The 21,650-nt window shown below is 42.2% G+C and overlaps 1 protein-coding gene across 2 annotated transcripts in view; it reads right to left on the bottom strand.

Annotated features, from left to right (window-relative positions):
* Positions 1–5,864: 5,864 nt before the first annotated feature.
* The window catches only part of LOC106567362 (protein SFI1 homolog), an 87,444-nt gene continuing 71,658 nt past the window's right edge, over positions 5,865–21,650 (bottom strand). The window contains exons 11-20 of one of the 2 annotated variants that reach the window (XM_014136516.2): positions 17,515–17,799; positions 17,006–17,200; positions 16,096–16,369; positions 15,540–15,657; positions 14,984–15,128; positions 8,369–8,582; positions 7,909–8,024; positions 7,630–7,750; positions 7,249–7,359; positions 5,865–6,427 (exon numbers count right to left, since the gene is read on the bottom strand). In XM_014136516.2, the coding sequence (XP_013991991.2) occupies positions 6,371–6,427; positions 7,249–7,359; positions 7,630–7,750; positions 7,909–8,024; positions 8,369–8,582; positions 14,984–15,128; positions 15,540–15,657; positions 16,096–16,369; positions 17,006–17,200; positions 17,515–17,799 (1,636 nt within the window). In that variant the 3' untranslated portion in view covers positions 5,865–6,370. The remainder of the gene's footprint in view (positions 6,428–7,248; positions 7,360–7,629; positions 7,751–7,908; positions 8,025–8,368; positions 8,583–14,983; positions 15,129–15,539; positions 15,658–16,095; positions 16,370–17,005; positions 17,201–17,514; positions 17,800–21,650) is intronic. The other variant, XM_045693360.1, reaches the window with a different exon arrangement.

Here is a 21,650-nt window from a genome sequence, read left to right as displayed (position 1 = left end):
AGAGTTTTCCTAGTTAGGGGTTAACATATAAGGGAAAACTCCAGGCCCCAGGCGGTAAAAATTGCCCCACCACTCTGGGACCTATGGTGGCGCCAGTCTGCTTGCAGTTGCCAGGTATGTGGATGATCAGGGCTTTATTCAGGAACGTTTCTTGGGATACTCTGATGTGTCAAGTGGGCGAGATGTGCAATCTGTGCTTGACTTTATGAACTTTGAGATGTTTAAGTTCATCGAGAAACTCGTTGTCCAAACCTACGATGGTGCAGCTGTATGGAATGTATCTGCTATTTGTATTTACAGGTAAGTTCCCTCATGTTCCGTGATTTAAGAGGTAATGACTACTCCTCTCCACTACCTTTGTCAACTTTCTCCTGACATGAACTGAAGCCACGTCTCATGTGTCCGCTCAGCCATTGGCACATTGAATGTTCCCCTCCAATTACTGTGAGTACCCCTATCAATTTTCTCTCTAGTGTTTGTAGAGTCAATCACATACACAATCACATTATTACACATCAATGATTTTACTCCTTGCTTGGACTAACTCATTCTTAGCTCTTGTCTAACTGTGTTGTGTTATTGTTTTTTGTCTTCCCAGTCCAATCCTGTCCTGCACTGGTCAAGCCTCTGAACACCTCAACTCATACCCTCATTCAATCACTGCTGTGATCCCTTTCCAACACGGTGTAAGTAGGCCTCTCATTCCCATCCCCCATAATATTGTACTAAAAATGTCTTTATTAAATGCTTAAGGTTAAAAAATAATTAGTCTTTGACGATTTTTGAAACACACTTTGTCATCTCCGTGCATTCCGCGCCTGTACCGTGGGTCTCCCATCCTCCTCACATTTTCAAGGCACCAGCCTCCACTGCTACATGTACATATTACCTCAATTACCTCGACAAACCGGGGCCCTCGCACATTGACTTTGTACCGGTACCCCCTGTATATAGCCTCGCTATTGCTATTTTACTGCTGTTCTTTAATTATTTGTTACTTTATTTTATTTATTTATTTATGGTATTTTTCTTAACTGCATTGTTGGTTAAGGACTTGTAAGTAAGCATTTCACTGTAAGGTTGTTGTATTTGGCGCATGTGTCAAATACGATTTGATATGGTAAGCCCCTTAGTCCCAGGGTAGTAGGAGACCAGAGGAACATGATAGTGGAGAGGGTAACCCTTTGGCTTAATTAAGCCTGAACTGTGATCCATGTGTCTCCGGGCACAATTACATATCAAATGCCATAGACCTAGACACACAGACAGCTGCACCTCTGAATTTATCTTGTACTCCACTGGAAGGTGGCATATTAGCCTACAGAGAGCCTGTTCCAGTTCCACCTTCTTTCATAACTCACAGAAACCAATTAAAAATGGAAATACTAGTCTGGAGTTGGTGACGTTTACCATGTTAAGTGTTCAGAATGAGTAGTCCAGACCTACTACTCTTATCATTTTATTCGATTCTTGTTTCGTATTTTTTTCAAGCGCTTTGAGATCCTTGTAATGAAAAGCACTTGAAAAGTTGAATAAAGTATTATAATTATCATCTAAAAATGGTTGGCTGGTATTATGCCCTCACCTGTCTGAGCAGTCAGTTGTCAATGCCCTCAACTGCTATTATACTTATGCTGACTCTGACTTGGGTTGTGACCCTCTACGGGATATAAGAACAATGCGGATGCTTCTCATTTTAGGGTTTTTATTTCCTTTCCCTCTTCACCACCACACATTAAGCACACACACTTTGATTATATACCATCATCTTGACTTGGTGGAATAGTAACTGTGGTACTCAGAATGATTTGTGATTATTTCAGACATTCGTGTTCCTGTCGACAATAAAAAGTCCTCAGAAATATGTGTGTCTTCTCTCTTCAGACGACAATAACACTCTGACCTGAGTGGGCAGGTGCAGTGTCCAGATGCACATTTCCAAGCACTCTGATTGGTTGGGAATGGCAGGGCTATGATGCTTGAGGGACAACTAAGGTAGGCTGAGCAGTCAAACTAACAGGTCATAAGGGAAACTGAAGGGACCGTGAGGGAACGTTAGGTGGGGAGCAGCACAGGCTTCATTATATATATATTTTTTTAAATATATTTTGTGGTCTATACTGCCCTATAGGTAGCCATAACATAGTATGTGTGTAGAAAACTCCATTTGAGGGGAAGCACCCTCTGCCGTTCATTTGGGGGACAGCCCCACAAGTTTTTTTATGGAAGGCTTCCTATGTCACAACTCCCGAGTTCCTTATGTCCGCTAAATCTTTGTGAACTTGGACTTTAGACAGATGGGACTGCAGAGGTCATTATTCTCACTATAGATCAGTAGTACTGAATTGTTGAAGACCACAATGGCTATGTTTAGACAGGCAGGCCAATTCAGATTCTTTTCACTAATTGATCTTTTGAACAAACAGATCAGCTCTGAAAAGATCTGATGTGATTGGTCAAAATACCAACTAGTGGAAAACCGATCAGAATTAGGCAACCTAAGTATCCCAACTTGCACCCTGTGGGTCCTGGTCAAAAGTAGTGTGAGGGATACTTAGGTTTGGGTGTCATTTGGGATACAGACCTTGACTTAGGCAGGAAGAAAGAATGCCCCAAATATGTCCAACAATGAAATGCATGAAGGTTTATATACAGTGCATTCGGAAAGTATTCAGACCCCTTGACATTTTCACCCCATAAAATGTTACAGCCTTATTGTAAAATTGATTAAAAAAATTATGTCATCTACATATAATGGCAAAGCAGAAACAGGTTTTTATAAAATTGTGCACATTTATTAAAAATAAAAAACATACATTTACATAACTATTCAGACCCTTTACTTAGTACTTTGTTTAAGTACCTTTGGCAGAGATTACAGCCTCGAGTCTTCTTGGGTATGACGCTACAAGCTTGGCACACCTGTATTTGGGGAGCTTCTCCTATACTTCTCTGCAGATCCTCTCAAGCTCTGTCAGGTTGGATGGGGAGCGTCGCTGCACAGCTATTTTCCAGTCTCCAGAAATGATTGATCGGGTTCAAGTCCTGGCTCTGGCTCGGTCACTCAAGGACATTCAGAGACTTGTCCCGAGGCCACTCCTGCATTGTCTTGGCTGTGTGCTTAGGGTCGTTGTCCTGTTGGAAGGTGAACCATCGCCCCAATCTGAGGTTTTGAGCGCTCTGGAGCAGGTTTTCATCAAGGATATATCTGTACTTTGCTCCTTTCATCTTTCCCTCGATCCTGTCTCCCAATCCCTGCCGCTGAAAGACATCCCCACAGCATGATTATGCCACCACCATGCTTCACAGTAGGGATGGTGCCAGGTTTCTCCAGACGTGACGCCTGGCATTCAGGCCAAATAGTTCAATCTTGATTTCATCAGACCAGAGAATATTGTTTCTCATGGTCAGAGTCTTTAGGTGCCTTTTGGCAAACTCCAAGCAGGCTGTCATGTGCCTTTTACTAAGGAGTTGCTTCCGTCTGGCCACTCTACCATAAAGCCTGATTGGTGGAGTGCTGCAGAGATGGTTGTCCTTCTGGAAGGTTCACCTCCCTGACCAAGGCCCTTCTCCCCCGATTTCTCAGTTTGGCCGGGTGGCCAGCTCTTGGAAGAGTCTTGGTGTTCCAAACTTCTTCCATTTAAGAATGATGGAGGCTACTGTGTTCTTGGGGACCTTCAATGCTGCAGACATTTTTTGGTACAGTACCCTTCCCCAGATCTGTGCCTCGACACAATCCTGTCAGAACTCTACAGACAATTCCTTCGACCACATGGCTTAGTTTTTGCTGACATGCACTGTCAATTGTGGGACCTTATATAGACAGGCGTGTGCCTTTCTAAATCATGTCCAATCAATTGAATTTACCCCAGGTGGACTCCAATCAAGTTGTAGAAACATCTCAAGGATGGATGATCAATGGAAACCGGATGCACCACATCTCAATTTCAAGTCTCATAGCAAAGGGTCTGAATACTTATGTAAATAAGCTATGTGTTTTTAAAAATTTTATTACATTTGCAAACATTTAAAAAAATATATTTTTCATTTTGTCATTATGGGGTATTGTGTGTGTGTATATTGATGAAAAAATATATGTTTGATCCATTTTAGAATAAGAATGTAACATAACAAAATGTGGGGAGAAGTCGAGGGGTTGGAATACTTTCTGAAGGTACTGTATATACACTGAACAAAAATAAACGCAACATGTAAAGTATTAGACCCATGTTTTATGAGCTGAAATAAAATATCCCAGAAATACGCATAAAAAATGGTGCTCCATCATGCTGGAAAAGGCATTGTTCGTCACCAAACTGTTCCTGGATGGTTGGGAGAAGTTGCTCTCGGAGGATGTGTTGGTACCATTCTTTATTCATGGCTGTGTTCTTAGGTAAAATTGTGAGTGAGCCTTGGATGAGAAGCAACCCCACACATGAATGGTCTCAGGATGCTTTACTGTTGGCATGACACAGGACTGATGGTAGCGCTCTTGTCTTCTCCGGACAAGCTTTTTTCCGGTTACCCCAAACAATCGGAAAGGCAGTCCAATCCCTGTACCTTTTGCAGAATATCAGTCTGTCCCTGATATTTTTCCTGGAGAGAAGTGGCTTCTTTGCTGCCCTTCTTGACACCAGGCCATCCTCCAAAAGAAATTTAATATTTGTGTCATTCTCAAAACTTTTGGCCACGACTGTACAGTATTTCACACCATTTTCCAGCATGATGGAGCACCTTGCCATAAGGCAAAAGTGATAACTAAGTGGCTTGGGGGAACAAAACATCGATCTTTTGGGCCCATGGCCAGGAAACTCCCCAGACCTTGATCCTATTGAGAACATGTGGTCAATCCTCAAGAGGCAAACAAAAACCCACAAACTCCAAGCATTGATTATGCAAGAATTGGCTGCCATCAGTCAGGATGTGGCCCAGAAGTTAATTGACAGAAGTTTTAAACATAAACCATGTTTACAAGTCATGTTCTTATTCAAATGTAATCATAACTCTAACTACAGGTTTATTCAGTGGCTGCTGCCTAAACTAATGAAAACCTACCATACTCGCCTTCCTACATACCCATCGCCCTTTTCTACCTAACCATTTACCGATCCATTTATTTACATACCCACCTTCTACCTACCTATCAATATCTCTACCTATCCACCTAACCATTCATCCATCTACCCATCCATTTATTTACATACCCACCCTCTACCTACCTATCAATATCTACCTATCCACCTAACCATTCATCCATCTACCCATCCATTTATTTACATACCCACCTTCTACCTACCTATCAATATCTCTACCTATCCACCTAACCATTCATCCATCTACCTATCCATTTATTTACATACCCACCCTCTACCTACCTATCAATATCTCTACCTATCCACCTAACTATTCATCCATCCATCTACCTATCCATTTATTTACATACCCACCCTCTACCTACCTATCAATATCTACCTATCCACCTAACCATTCATCCATCTACCTATCCATTTATTTACATACCCACCCTCTACCTACCTATCAATATCTCTACCTATCCACCTAACTATTCATCCATCTACCTATCCATTTATTTACATACCCACCCTCTACCTACCTACGCACCCTCTACCTACCTATCAATATCTCTACCTATCTACCTAACCATTCATCCATCTAGCTATTCATGTATTTACATACCCACCTTCTACCTACCTATCCATTTAAGTACTGTGTTTTGTCTGCTTATTTCTACATATGGGAGAGAATATGGGACATATTGTGATTCTGTTTCATATTCTGATTACAATTTCAAAGTTATCATTAAGACAATCACAGTTCAATTGGGAAACACAAAAGCAAAAGTCTACACAGAATGGTATTTATTGTGAAAGAATTTCAAATACCGGTGTTAAATTAGTTATAATAGTTGCACTCACGCACAGTGTGCTGCTTTCCAGGATTAGTAGTGTGACATATGAACAGTGTATCTATTATGTCTTGAAGCTGTTCTCACTAGTTTCCCCTCGTGTTAGTAGTTTCTCCACACTAGTTTCCACTTCTAAGAACATTCAAAGGAGCTCTCCAATGTCAAAGGAGGTAAAAGCCAACATCTATGAGAATGGTTGGCACATGTTTTCAAAACAATACATTTGAAATGTGAGCAATGACTGTTGCCAGATGACATTGACCCAAGAAACCAAAAAGTGAACCTCTATTTTGAAATATTAAGTGCTGTACTGGTAGTATGGTGAAAAGCCACACACTACTCGTGATCTCCCCAACCATATAGGGGCTAGGAGTTGGGGTGAGAGGTCAAGGGTTGACGGAGCAGAGGACAGGCGTGGACAGCTACTTCTCCCTATACTGTAGGTCACGTGTCGGTCGCTGTGGAGCGAAGAGCATGCTTCTGCCGCCACATGTTGAACACCTACAGTAGGAAACACAGAAACAAACTCTAGCTGTTGTAGCGGGGCACTGCCACTGACCTGCTTCAACCACAGTGAGGTTTGATTTGCTGATGGATCAACCATGTACAATCAGAGCCTGTCACAACTCTGCAAATAGAAGGCTCTAGGTAGAACGACAGGAGAACCAAAGAACTCTAAACATTTAGAGATTTTAGTTACCATAAAAAATGTCTGATATGTTGTAATAACTATTAAAGGAGTAGTTCACTATTTTACAACATGATGTTAGATGGTTCCTCAACCTGAAAGTAGTCTATGGGCCAGGAGAAACTGTAATCCATGGTTGATTTCTTTAAACAGCCACTAAAAACGTCAGCCACCACAAGCTAACAATCAATGGAAGTGATGGGGGAATGTTTTTTATTTTTTATGGTCAAATCACCTTTAAGTAACATCAAACCACATATGGAGTTGATCTGAAGTGATTTCAGGTGATTTGGACATTGTTTTTAAACATGCTCACATGCCCCCAGCACTTCCATTGATTGTTAGCTTGTGGTGGATAAGGTTTGTTGAAGTTTGTAATGGATGTTTAAAAGAACTGAACCATGGATTACAGTTTCTCTTGGCCCATGGACTACTTTCAGGGTGAGGAACAAAGTTATCAAGATTTAAAATAGTGAACTACTCCTTTAACAAGAAACAAAATTACCTTTGGTAAAGTTATAGGTTAACCAGAGAGATTTTAAATAATGCTGACTTTGGTATAACTATAGAATAAGAATGGCTAATAATAACTAGTCCTCTATACAAAAATACATGGGAACTTGCTCTGTCTCACCTGCGCAATGAGGGCTTGGTCCAGTTGCGCGGCAAAGGTCTCAGAAACCCGGGTTCTGATGCGTCTCTTCCTCCAAGTCAGCCACGCCCCCTGCTGCAGTCGGTCAGTGTGCTGCAGAGAGGAGTGGTCACACACAAACAAACAACGGAAACTGAATCACAATGCCTTACACACAGGTGGTAATATGCACTATAAAATATGCAGTAAGCATTCATAACAGCTCATGACAACTTTAAATGCATAAATAATAACCATTAAGTTAAGTGAATACATTACAAAACAGATGGTTCATTAAAAAGTGTCACTGTAACCTAAGGTGAATCCTAATAAGTCCACTTCTCTAAGTGTCCCAACGTGCGGGAGAGCACTTTGCTTTCTTACCAGGGTCGTGAGTAGGAGTGCAGCAGCGGTCTGGTCTCTCCAGCTGACCCACAACACCTGGGCGAGTCTCCTCCGAGCTCTTTTCAGCAGCACACCTAAACGCCACCGCCGTAGACACTCCCTTTGGAAGTGAGAGAGAGAAGTGTTATCAAAGGTTTGATTATATTGATGATTTAATAAACATTCATTTACCTTGCTTACACCAACTACTTTTGTATACAGACTAAAAGTAACATTTGTCTCCGTTCAGATACATGTACATACAGCCATGAGACGTACCTCAGTCTAGCCTCCAACTGATTCTTCCTTTCAATGCGTCTGATGCCAATTCTGTTCACCCAACAGGCAAAGTACTTCTGTGAGAGGTGTAGAGATCGTCTTTTACACAACTGGACCTGATGCAGGTGGAAAACAAAGCCAAGTAGGACATTACCTACTACCTACTACACATCATAAGGGTGACAGCAGGTCACAGAAATATGACTATTGATATTATATGCATCTCTGTGCAGTAGCTAACCATGCAAAGACAGAAGGGCTCAACCAGTGGTGGCTGGTGTCACTTTAATTTAGAGGACAGGCTCATAGGAATGGCTGGAATGGAATGAATGAAACCGTATCAAACACATGGTATACTGTCATTCATCAGCCTCCTCTGGACTTAACCCAATAATGACTGGTCTAATGAAAGAATCCAAATCATGCTATCAACTCCATTATGATTCTTCCCAAAAGATACCTCTTGGTGCCAGGTGTGGAGTGATGATCTCAGCAGACTCCTCCTCTGCCTGGATTTCGTTCTCTGGACCAGGTCACTTAAGAGATTATGGGACACGGTGCTCCTCCTCCAGACACTGAAAGCTGATTGGGTCTGGTGGGTGCATAGCCGTGACTCCGCCGTCTGAAAAGTTGACAGGCTCTCCCTCACTACCCCTCGCCAGACCTGAAAAGACCTATACAGGACAAAAAAGACAGCAACGAGATTACCAATTGGAAGTAAAGGTCTTGACATGCCCACAATCAAAGAATCCAGGGGCAAGCAATGTGATGCCGTATTACAACTTCAACTGTAATTGAACTAAAAAGTTAGATGACATGCACTGTATGTGAAGCCTACCTGAAGAGAATGATATTTGGCCACTCTTGATGGACAATGGAAGCAGATTCAATAAATACTTATTATTAAAACTTTTTAGATGTTAAGTCCCCTAAAGAGGGGACTAGCGTGGTTCTACATGTTATGTTAAAGAAATCTGTCAGTCGACACAGTCAATGACGTGGCACGCAACCATTGCTTGATGTATGCGACATCTGAGCAGGGGAAAGCAAACTCCGAAATCTGACACCACTTGAAGCTGGGATGTCCCGCCTACACTACCATTTATTTCAATCTTCCGACTGTCCAACTCCTGGCTGAATGCTACATCACAGCCACTGACAAAGCACACGCCTTCAAACCATTTGGGCTTTCACACCAAATTGTTTTGGAGCGATTTTCCCCCTTAGTTCGGTTAGTTTGGACTGGTGTGAACACTATCCGCATTCGGCAGCGCACTAAACAATGCACCATGGCTCAATCAAAATGGTGTGAACACAGTCCCGACCAAACAGAGGAAAATAACCAGAGGTGTGCAGTAGGCCTATTATTGGTTGTTTGACTGCGAGCATTTGATGAAATGCAGGCAGTAGTCTACCATAACTTGATATCTCTGAAACATTCAGTGAGTAGCAGCGCATTTATGAGCACATCTGATGCAGATTAGGTGAGATGGGGGCTATAACCCAGTGGTGTGGACACGCGTCACAAGTCGGACTCCAGCCACAAATTTGATGACTTGATAGAAAATAACTTCAGACTTGACTTGGACCCTCGGGACTCGACTTTGATTTGAGACTGATGACTTGAAATTATCTGGCCCGGTTTTGTCACTCATTTTGTGGCACAGAGTCTCCATGGATTACTCTCCATGCAGCATACCTTTGGTTATTCGATCTGAGGATATAATTACCAGAAAGCACATGGTTTCAATACAGTTTTGCAATCTGCTATGGACGCATCGTTGCTAGAACATATTTGCCAAATCTGACCATAACTATCCTGATTCTTGCTTACAAGCAAAAACTCAAAAACAGGAAGTAGGTCAATACGGAAGTGGTCCGATGAAGCGGATGCTAGGCTACAGGACTGTTTCGCTAGCACAGACTGAAATATGTTCTGGGATTCATCTGATAACTTTGAGGAGTTTATTACATCAGTCACCGGCTTCATTAATAAGTGCATTGACGACATCATTCCCACAGAGACCATACATATCCCAACCAGAAACAATGGATTACAGGCAACATCCTCACAGAGCTAAAGGCCAGTGCTGCCGCTTTCAAGGAGCGGGACACTAATCCGGACACTTTTAAGAAATCCCGCTACGACATCAGACGAGCCATCAAACAGTCAAAACGTCAATACAGGACTAGGACTGAGTCCTACTATGGCGGCTCTGATGCTCGTCAGATGTGGCAGGGCTTGCAAACTATCACGGATTATAAAGGGAAACCCAGCCGTGAGCCTACCAGATGAGCTAAATGCCTTCTATGCTCTTTGAGGCAAGCGACACTGAACCATGCATGTGAGCACCAGCTGTTCCGGATGGCTGTGTGATCTCGCACTCTGTAACCGATGTAAGACCTTTTAACCTCTATGGGCTAGGTGGGACGCTAGCGTGCCACCCGTGGTGCACTCCATCAACAGCAGGTGCATTTCAAGAGCGGCAAATTTGAATCCAAATAAATGTCAAAATTCAAATTTTTCAAACATACAACTATTTTACACCCTTTGAAAGATAAACATCTCCTTAATCTAACCATGTTTTACGATTTCAAAAAGGTTTTACGGCGAAAGCATACATTTAGAGTATGTTAGGACAGTACATTTACAAGAGTTGTGTGTAATGTTTTGTCAATTCAAAGACAGGGTCACCAAAACCATAAAACCAGCTAAAATGATGCACTAACCTTTTACAATCTCCATCAGATGACACTCCTAGGACATTATGTTAGACAATGCATGCATTTTTAGTTCTATCAAGTTCATATTTATATCCAAAAACAGCGTTTTACTATGGCATTGATGTTGAGGAAATCGTTTCCCTCCAATAACCGGCAGTCAAGTCAGCGTCACAAATTAAATAATTAAAATTAGAAAACATTGGTAAAATATTATATTGTCATTTAAAGAATTATAGATTTACATCTCTTGAACGCAATCAACTTGCCAGATTTAAAAATAACCTTACTGGGAAATCACACTTTGCAATAATCTGAGCACTGCGCCCAGAAAAATACGCGTTGCGATACAGACTAGACGTCATGTTGGGGAGATCTAAAATCGAAAATACTATGTAAATAATCCATTACCTTTGATTCTCTTCATCAGATGTCACTTCCAGGTATCACAGGTCCATAACGAATGTAGTTTTGTTCAAAAAAGCTCATCATTTATGTCCAAAAATCTCCGTCTTGTTAGCACATGATCTAAGCCAGCCGGACTTCTCGTCATGAACGAGGGAAAAAATATATTTACGTTCGTTCAAACATGTCAAACGTTGTATAGCATAAATCATTAGGGCCTTTTTTAACCAGAACATGAATAATATTCAAGGTGGATGAATGCATTCTCTTTTATAACGTATTGGAACGAGGGTACCCAACATGAACTCGCGCGCCAGGTGTCTAATGGGCCATCATCGTTCCATGGCTCTTGTTCGGTCAGATCTCCCTCCAGAAGACTCAAAACACTTTGTAAAGGCTGGTGACATCTAGTGGAAGCAATAGGAAGTGCCAAAATATTCCTCAGCCCCTGTGTTTTTCAATGGGATAGGTTTAAAGGTAATACAACACATCAGGTATCCACTTCCTGTCAGAAAATGTCTCAGGGTTTTGCCTGCCAAATGAGTTCTGTTATACTCACAGACACCATTCAAACAGTTTTAGAAAATGTAGGGTGTTTTCTATCCATATGTAATAAGTATATGCATATTCTAGTTACTGGGTAGGAGTGGTAACCAGATTAAACCGGGTATGTTTTTTTATCCAGCCGTGTCAATACTGCCCCCTAGCCCTAACAGGTTAACAGGTTAACATTTACAATGCCATGGGGCCAGACAGATTACCAAAACGTGTACTCAGAAAATGCGCTGACCAGATGGGAAGTGTCCGACATTTTCAACCTCTCCCTGACCCAGTCTAATACCTACATGTTTCAAGCAGACCACCATAGTCCCTGTGTCCAAGAACGCCAAGGTAACCTGTCTAAATTACTATCGCCCCGTAGCACTCACATCTGTAGCCATGAAGGCTGGTCAATGGTTAACATCAACACCATCAGTCCACACCTTCGACCCACATCAATTTGCATACCGCCCCAACAGATCCACAGATGACGCACTGCCCTTTTCCACCTGGACAAGAGGAACACCGACACTACATGAACAAAAGTATGTGGACACCTGCTTGTCGAACATCTTATTCCAAAATCATGGGCATGAATATGGAGTTGCTATCCCCTTTGCTGCTATAACAGCCTCCACTATTCTGGCAAGGCTTTTCACTAGATTTTGGAACATTGCTGCGGGGACTTGCTTCCATTCAGCCACAAGAGCATTAGAGGTCAGGCACTGATGTTGGGCAATTAGACCTGGCTTGCAGTCGGCATTCCAATTCATCCCAAAGGTGTTCGATGGGGTTGAGGTCAGTTGTCATTGTCATGCTGAAACAGGAAAGGGAATTCCCCAAACTGTTGCCACAAAGTCCCTTCACTGGAACTAAGGGGCCTAGCCCAAACCATGAAAAACAGCCCCAGACCATTATTCCTCCTCTACCAAACTTTACAGTTGGCACTATGCTTTCGGACACTATGCTTCCTGGCATCCGCCAAACCCATATTAATCTGTCTGACTGCCAGATGGTGAAGCGTGATTCATCACTCCAGAGAACGCATTTCTTCTGCTCCAGAGTCCAATGACGGCATTGTGATCTTAGGCTTGTGTGCGGCTGCTTGGCCAAGGAAACCCATTTCATGAAGCTCCCGACGAACAGTTATTGTGCTGACGTTGCTTCCAGAGGCAGTTTGGAACTCGGTAGTGAGTGTTGCAACCGAGGACATATGATTTTTACTCGCTACGCTATGGCGATTTCATGATTGTGTGCTCGATTTTATACACTTGTCAGCAACGGGTGTCACTGAAATGGCCAAATCCACTCATTTGAATGGGTGTCCACCTACTTTTGTGTATATAATAGTGCATATGAGAATGCTGTAGTGCAGGTATTCCCAAACTGGGGTATGTGCAATGCCGTCGGGGTTAACACCAAAGAAAAAAGTGATTCACATTTAAAAAAACATTTCTATATATATCTTCACATTTTCAAACAGTCCATTTATATTTTCCAATGGGGCTATACATTTGGCTGAGTTTTTTTCTCTCACCCGAGTAGCCTTGTTTCACTGCCAAAAATACAATTATACCATCAAGTGTTTCAAGTTAAATAACAACACAATGTCAAATACAGGTAGCCTAGTCAAATAATTAACATCGAATCCCATTAACCATTACTCTCTGGCGTAATTCCACTAACGGTCCGTATGTAGCCAAACGTAGCTGCTGCTCATTCCGTTTGCTCGAAAATGAATAAATGGTTAAAAAAGTAAGGCCCGTGTCCATAGAGACACATACCAGCTCTACTGGTGGTACTGCTGCTATCAGCAGTACTACACCTGCACCTGTTGACGACACACAAGTTGTTCTGCTTCCACGAGCACCTCCAATGCTAGCATCAGTAATTCTACATTTGTTGTTAGCCCAGCTAACATGGGCACAGACAATTGTGAATTTGATGCAGCCGAAGAGCTGCTGACCCCTTACCTGGGAAAGCACCGAACAACAGACGGGGACATTGGACCATCGAACAGGTGCAAAAATGATGAGAACTACATTGATTTGGGGTTCACTTATATTGGGAGTAGTGCCTTTTGTCAGCCACAGTGTGTTATATGTAAAAAAGTACTATCTCACAACTCGATGAAACCGTCACTCTTGCGCAGACATTTAGAAACAAACATGCCAATTTGAAAAATAAGCCACAGGAGTTTTTTTTAATGAGAATTAAGACGAGTTTTGAGTAGTAGGACATGTATAAAAGCAACAGATACCATTAATAAGAAGGGGCTAGAATAGGGTGACCAGACGTCCCTGTTTTCCGGGGACAGTCTCCGTTGTTGGTGGCCTGTCCCCGGAAATGTCCCTGTTTTTAACTGTGCGTTAAAAACAGACAACAAAGTGAAATAATATTTTACGTGGCAAGACCGGGCAGCAGAGCCTAGCGGTTGACGTCTCAATCGCATTGTGCTTGTTTTGTCCAGCAGAGGGGGCTGCTCGCTATAGCAGCTTCATTCACTCTTCTTTTTCTTCTAACTACTTGCTAGCGCTAGTTTTAGAGAAAACTGCTGTGGAAAACTCAGCCAGAAGCTAGCAAGTGTCAAGTGAATCCACAACATCACCACAAATGTCTTTTCAAGCCAGGTAAGTTACACTCGTTTGAGATACTAGCTAATGATGTTATAATGTCACAATTTATTATATAGATAGATGCTCTGCTTTATAAGGTTTTAAATAGGTTATGCTAGCTAACATTAGCTATGTCGACTAAGTTATCTAGCTAGCTTAGCCAGCTACTGTCATGGTAACGTTAGCTAGGTTAAAAAACGTTCACATGTAAACATGCAGTGGACGGGCTATTTTGAAAATATGATTATATTAAATTAATGCACAATTCATTATGAGATTATTTATTTGTAGATTACAATTTTAATGGTTTGTCATTATAAATATTGCGCAACCCAGGTGTGTAAAGCTATTACATTTACATTTGAGTCATTTGGCAAACGCACGTATCCAGAGCGACTTACAAGAGCAATTAGGGTTAAATACCTTGCTCAAGGGCACATCGGCAAATTTTTCACCTAATCAACTCAGTGATTCAAACCAGCGACATTTCGATTACTGACCCAACACTTACCCGCTAGGCTACCTGCCTGAAATTTACCCAAGAAAACTCAAAGCTGTAATCTGCCAAAGGTGTTTCTAACCTGTATTGACTCGGGGGTGAATACTTGTTTTATTTTTCATTAATTGTTATTTTTTTCTTTTTTTTAATTTCTTCTACTTTGACATTACAGAATATGTTTTGTAATTCATTGACAACAAAAAAAATTGAAATGTATTTAAATCCCCCAAATCCAAGTGGGGTGAATACTTATGATACCCACTGTACATCTAACAGGTTAAAACCAACAGCCTACCTGCGCATTAGGTGAGCCCGGCCCAGCCGTGAGGCCTCTTGGTGACGATGGTGGACTCTGAGCCACAGTTGGAAGGCTCTGGTCACTCTGCGACCCTCCAGCCACAGCCACACTGCCTCCTCCATCTGCCTCTGGCATCTAGACTCTGACCAACACAAACAGGCCGTGTGTGGGTGGGGACCTGGGAGCGCTTCAGCACAAAATGGCTGCCATACTTCACCCATGTGAATGCGACACATTGAAATATGGCAGCATTTCTCCATCCATTCCTTGGTTGCACACCCGGATGTGGACCTTTTTTATTTCAGCCCTGCATCAGCCCCCCAAACGCCTAACTAATTAATCAATAACCAAGCTGATTCCCTTGAATCAGGTTTGCTAGTGCAGGTTAGAACACAAATGTACACACCCTGGGGGATCACCAGGAATGGATTGAGAAACGCTGAAATATGGAATCTTATAGCCACCTGGCTCTCAAACAAAGGCAACATCACATATTAAACAGTCCCTCTGTTCAACGTGTTAGAGAATGATACATTACAAATCATGTCGCTACCTTTGGTCCACTTCCACCAGCATAGCAGAACTTCACGTGCCCCTCTCCTCTCTCTCTGTACACTCAGTATAGTGACTGCTCTGGATGTGCGTGTCCTCTCCCTCCAGTGATCAAAACACTAAAACAAACACACACTGGCTACTTACTGATGGGAAAGCACAATACAGATTGAATGAGTCATTTTTATTTTGATTCATGAAGATGTCACCTTCCTTTAGTTCCTGCTAAATATGTGAATATGACTCTGTCCAGAAACAACCTCTACCCCTGCCTATCCAGTGAGAAGTTGTGTGAAATTGAAAGAATTTGATTAGGATTAGAAATATAGTAGTACTGTACATTTTTTTCCTAGCTCCTTTTTCTCGGATTGGGTGTGGCTTGTTGTTTTCGCCCATAGAAATAGAATGCAAATCATTGATATTGAATCATTTGACAATCATCTAATTCTATGTTTTTTCAGCAGTCCTCTCAAATATGTGCAATGTGCAAAAAGGGTTAAACCCTTAGGGTTGTGTCTAGATGGGACCTGTGTGTATTAAGGGAAGGGATGCTGCACCTGACGTATTGTTCTTCTGTTGAAGTATTTGAGCGCTATGCACCCTCTAGTGGCCGTTCTCCAGTGGTTCATGGTGACAGCAGTGAGTTTGAAGTGTGTGTGTTTCAGTCTCTGCTCCAGGACCTTCAGTCTGTTTCGAGCCTGCTCCAGCTCACTCCTCCAGTGGGTAAAACACAGGGCCACCAGCCTCCTGGCTCTGCCAAGATTGAACCTGGCACCTTTGTGCCTACGTGCTAGGGCAGGGCCGGTGTAGGCTTGCCAGCGCTGGAAAACCCTGCGTGGGAGAGAGAGAAGTGAGAATAAATCTGAATGCTACACAGAATTACTTGTCCAATCCACTCAAAAGTTATTGGAGGAATGTCCCTTTGTGAAATATAGTACATGGAATTCTGAGAAAAATCAAGTAGCAAACTGGTACTGCATTACATGGCACACTGCTTTGTTATTGTCGGGCAAATGTTCCTTTTCATATTCAAGGTCGAATGATTAGTTACATTTTCTCTCCCTCTCACACACACACACAACACATTGCCTGGCTACCCAAACCCTTGCTCCGGCCGAACGCTACGCCACGCCCAGGGACTTTAGTTTAGTCTCCGCAATGAGTCTGGAACTGAGATTTCTAGAACGCAAACACATTCTAACCATTCTGATTGGTCCCAGAAACCGATGGGTTGGGCCAGAGCCAGAACACGTGGGTATAGCGTCACTGGCTTTGATACTCTGATTGGTTACAGATAATCCAATCGCTGTTAACTTTGTTTTGCACAACACCCCTAATTTTGACGTCAACACAAACGACTTCAACAACGGCTTTCTCAAACTGAAATATGTAGCGAACATAGAGCAGTGGAAAAATTCAGTTTGAGTCGTAAGGCAACACAGCACACACATTTCCCCATCATCACACCTCTTGCACAGAGTCTGGTTGTGGAATACCAAACTGGTCAGTGAGGACTGATGGGCTGTGATCCAGTAGTAGAACCTCTCTGTGACGTCTCTCCTCTGTCTCTGCTGAAGGAGGTCCGTCGCCCTCTCCTGGTCATCCATGCTCTGCTTGGCGCGCCGCGCCCACTCCCTACCCAGCACCCTCGCCCGCTGGCACCTAGGGAGCAAATACATGGACGTCAATATGATTATATGACATGAAGCAGCAAATCATGAAAAAGTATTTAACACTATCTAGTCAACCGTTTTTTGCTTAGAGCTTCGTATTGGTTGATTCTGATACTTTTCAAGTGGGAAACTCGCACCCTGTGCTTCCAAGTCAGAATATGAAAGGTGTGCTAACAGCTCAAACGGAGTCTTCCTGCTACAAATTAGTATGTTGGATGTTCAAATTGTATTATACAGTGTATTAGTTATCTTCTGCACCTTAAAACAGAATTTATTTGGCTACTTATTTTATATATTTAATACCTGTCTCTCCGTCTGTGCAGCGCCCATCTCCACCGGGTGTAAGAATACCAGGTCAGACAGGTGACGCGGTGGCTGGCTGCCTTGCTTTCGAGTGCCCTCTGTCTCCAGTGGCGTGCTGCTGCCCTGGCTAAGCTCTGCTGGTAGAGGAAACGCTCCTTCCAGGAAGTAAAAGCCGCAAGCAGAGTTCTTCTGTGCCTCTGCGTCTTCATGGCTATGATGGCACTCTGCTCTCTGGCGCTGCATTGGGCCTGGGCGTGCCATTGCTGCAGTAGTCTGAGTAGAAGACTGAAACAACTGGAAAATGTAAGGCATTGACATTTTTCCACAAAAAAAGGAAATAACACTCAGAAATGAAGTAGAGATGAATGACGTCACGGTGGCCATGTGCCATCTAGACCCCAGTCCCCCATGAAATAAAGCCATATATAGATTCTACAGACCATACCGAGTACTTCTAACGCCACTTTTACCTCGGCACAAAGAATAGTTTTCTCTAGAAACCAATATGTAATTCAAATACAGTGTATTGCATTGGGGCCAATGGAATGGGCCAGCAACACTCTGTATTCCTCAGTCCCCATGAAATGACACCAGATATACATTCAGGGGCCAGTTTATTGGGTACACCCATATGCAAAGCCTCAGTTAAATTTGCATATGTTTTTTGCACTGAGCTTCCTATTAGTTGATTCTGATACTTTCCAAGTGGGAAACGTGGACCTCATCTTTCTAAAATGAGTTTCCAAGTCAAATTTCTGAGTTGTCTTGAGCGGCATGAGAGCTTCCCCATTCATCTGTGGCTTCACTTTAGGCAATGACAAGCAAAAGCAAGCGAGATCATGCAGTAGCTGGCTGCAAGGCAGCAAATGTTTCTTTGCACTTCCAACTGAACAATCATTGCGTCTGATATGGCTTTGATTTATTTGTAAAAGGGCTGTGCAGAGGCTTGAAAATACACTCTGAAATTGTGAAAATTATGATAACGCTCTAATTTGTGTAAGAGCTGTTTAAAAAATAAACGGCTGGAATTTGCTTGTTTTGGGTGGGTCGAGTTTTGGCCCAGACCATTGCGTACTAATCTGATCTGATTATAATAGACCAATGACAGTTCATATTTTATTTGCATATCCTCCCACAGCAGCTGCTGGTCCTGCCCATTGAAGTATATAAATCACACTGGTCAAAAGGATCATTTTGTGCCACAAACTAGCAGACAACCTCCAACTCCCGCACTCAATCAGAAATATCATCCCAAGCTTCCTCCAAAACAGCCAAGGTTTCCAAAGCCACCATTCACCCCAGAAGCTGGAGGCCCTCAAGGTTCAGTCCTCAGCCCACTTCTATGAAACATCTACATCTCAGGCATTTACTACCCCCCACCTCACCCCACGTCAGACAGGAATCACAATTTGCTGACGACTTCTGCTACTGAACCAGCTCCAAATGTCCACAACAACTAGCTTCCACAAAACACATCAAGTGCTTAGACATTTTTTTTTAAGTGGTCAAACTTGTGGCGAGTGAAACTAAACACTGAAAAAGAAAGTGCATCTTATTCACCAGAAACGCAAACCTAAAACCAAAGAAACCCATTACCCTCAAATTGTATAATAAAACAATGAAAATGGAAAAAGATGCCAAGTTCCTGGGGTTAACATTTCTAAGAAACATGTTGTGGAAGACCCATATTGAGAACTGAAGGAGGATCAATCGCTTAAAAGCACTTTGTGAAAGGAAACACAGAGCAGCACCTGAAACCATTTTAAAAGTTTAGATCAGATCAATCCTTGAATATGTACCTGCCTGGATTACAACTTCCACACATCAAATGAACAGACTACAAAGAATACAGAACAAAGCAATAAAACTGCCATTGAGAAAACCATGCTTCATCAACATTCAAAACGTCCACCACATATCTGAAGTCAAGACCATGACAGAAAGACAGGCAATATTATGACAGAAATACCTGAACAGAGCAATCCACAACCCAAGCACAATGGGCCACAGAAACACTATGAACCACAGGGCTCTAAAGTGTGACTATTTTGGTCCCATATGCTCCTAGATATTTTGCTGTGTAACCTGACATTTTATTTTGGGAGCATCAGTGCAACCAGGGAAAAATAATAATAATAATAATTGTTGTAATGATAGGTTTCACAGTGCAGATGTTTCCAAGTGCCCTATAGAAAAAAGTGAGTGCAGTTTCGTTCAATCAAAAGCCTACATGTAAGGAACACTAGGGCTGACCCCAATTAGTCAACTGGTCGATTGTTTGGTCGTTAGGCTGATGGTCGACAGAGATTGTTTTAGTCGAGCAGTAACAAATATATACAGTACCAGTCAAAAGTTTGGACACACCTACTCATTCCAGGGTTTTCCTTTATTTTTACTATTTTCTACATTGTAGAATAATAGTGAAGACATCAAAACTATGAAATAACACATATGGAATCATGTAGTAACCAAAAAAGTGGAAAAGCAGCCAACAAGTGCTCAGCATATGTGGGAACTCATTCAAGACTGTTGGAAAAGCATTCCAGGTAAAGCTGGTTGAGAGAATGCCAAGAGTTTGCAAAGCTGTCCTCAAGTCAAAGGGTGGCATCTTTGAAGAATCTAAAATGTTTTTGATTTGTTTAACACTTTTGGTTACTAGATGATTTCATATGTGTTATTTAATAGTTTTGATGTCTTCACTATTATTCTACAATGTAGAAAATAGTACAAATAAAGAAAAACCCTTGAATGAGTAGGTGTCCAAACCTTTGACTGGTACTGTAAGTATGCCCCCAATGCAATTCTCAAGTCTAATACATCCACAGTGCAATTTAAACTGATTTGTACTTTTGTCAAATTAACTAATTAGTCTTTTGTTGAATTTATATAACAACATTTCAACCTTTTGTTAGCATTATCTATTCCAAATATGGCATGATTCCACTATTTGTATCCGTTTGAAATCACTTTCAATGGGGTGACTGCCCTAGAAAGCCTATGTAAATTACGATCGTGCGAGAACTACAAATCTATTTTAGTTTCACTGTCTGATCATTAAAAAAACAAGTCCAGTAATTGTTATTTTGACCTTTCCACAAACGGTCTGGTATGTGTTGCTTGATATGAGCAAGTTAACCCAAATGTATCAAAGAATAGGACATGATTAGTGGCAAACGTTACTGCCTAGCCAGTGAGCTAGCTAGCAACATTTCAGTAATGACCTATCCTCTTAAATGCGGTGGTCAGTGGATAAACGATGAGTTGAACATATTTGTCTGAAAACGGACTAGTCACCAGTTATTGTAATCATGTCTGACCAGTTGGCTAATATAGCCTGTGTGCCCATGAGCTCCCGACTATAGCTAGCTGCGTCTTTTGGCATCCACGATTAGCTAGCTAGTTGGCTACTACCTACATTTTAGTCAGTAGCCATGCTTCTAAACGCAATGGTCACTGGATAAACTAGAAATGAGTTGAACATATGTGGCTGAAAACAAACTAATAGCCAGTAAGTGTTGTTGTTGCCAATGCTGGAATCATATCTAACCCGCTGGCTCCTGAAGCCTATTGTGCCCATGAGCTCCCGAGTCTAGAGGGTAATGGTGTAACAATACACCCAGTCAATACTTTCTTAACTCAGTTGCTGGAGAGGAAGGAAACCGCCATAGGAAGTAATTTGGGGGTGGGGTTGCCTGGACACATCTTTTTGCCTGCGCTGGCACTGCAGGCGGTTATATCGGTCCTCTAATACAGGCCTATTAAAGGCCCAGTGCACTACTTTTGTAAAAAAAATAATAATAATAATAATTCAGATTTTTCGGGGGGTGCTGCATCACCCTCAGCACCCCTACTTCCCACGGCTATGGATACCGCTAAAGGATATCACCATGAGGCCAATAGTAATGTCATAACTCTCCTGTGAAGATCTGAAGGATTAGATTGCACTGGGTCCGCTCTACAGCGCCCTCTCTCCTGCAGAGGGAGAGGGGGCCACTTTATGGTGGTCGTAAAATACGCTGCCTCTGTAGTGTTCGAGATTGGAATGTAACTGTGGAACACAGAGAGACACTTGGACATTAAAAGGTTGAATAATTGAACAGTATTTCTGTATTCCAAGCAGTTGAAATGGTCCGTTG

Source organism: Salmo salar, chromosome ssa13, assembly GCF_905237065.1.
Source record: "Salmo salar chromosome ssa13, Ssal_v3.1, whole genome shotgun sequence".
NCBI lineage: Eukaryota > Metazoa > Chordata > Actinopteri > Salmoniformes > Salmonidae > Salmo > Salmo salar.
The sequence above is the reverse complement of the archived record's forward strand: the minus strand, read 5'-3'. Positions and strand labels throughout refer to the sequence as shown.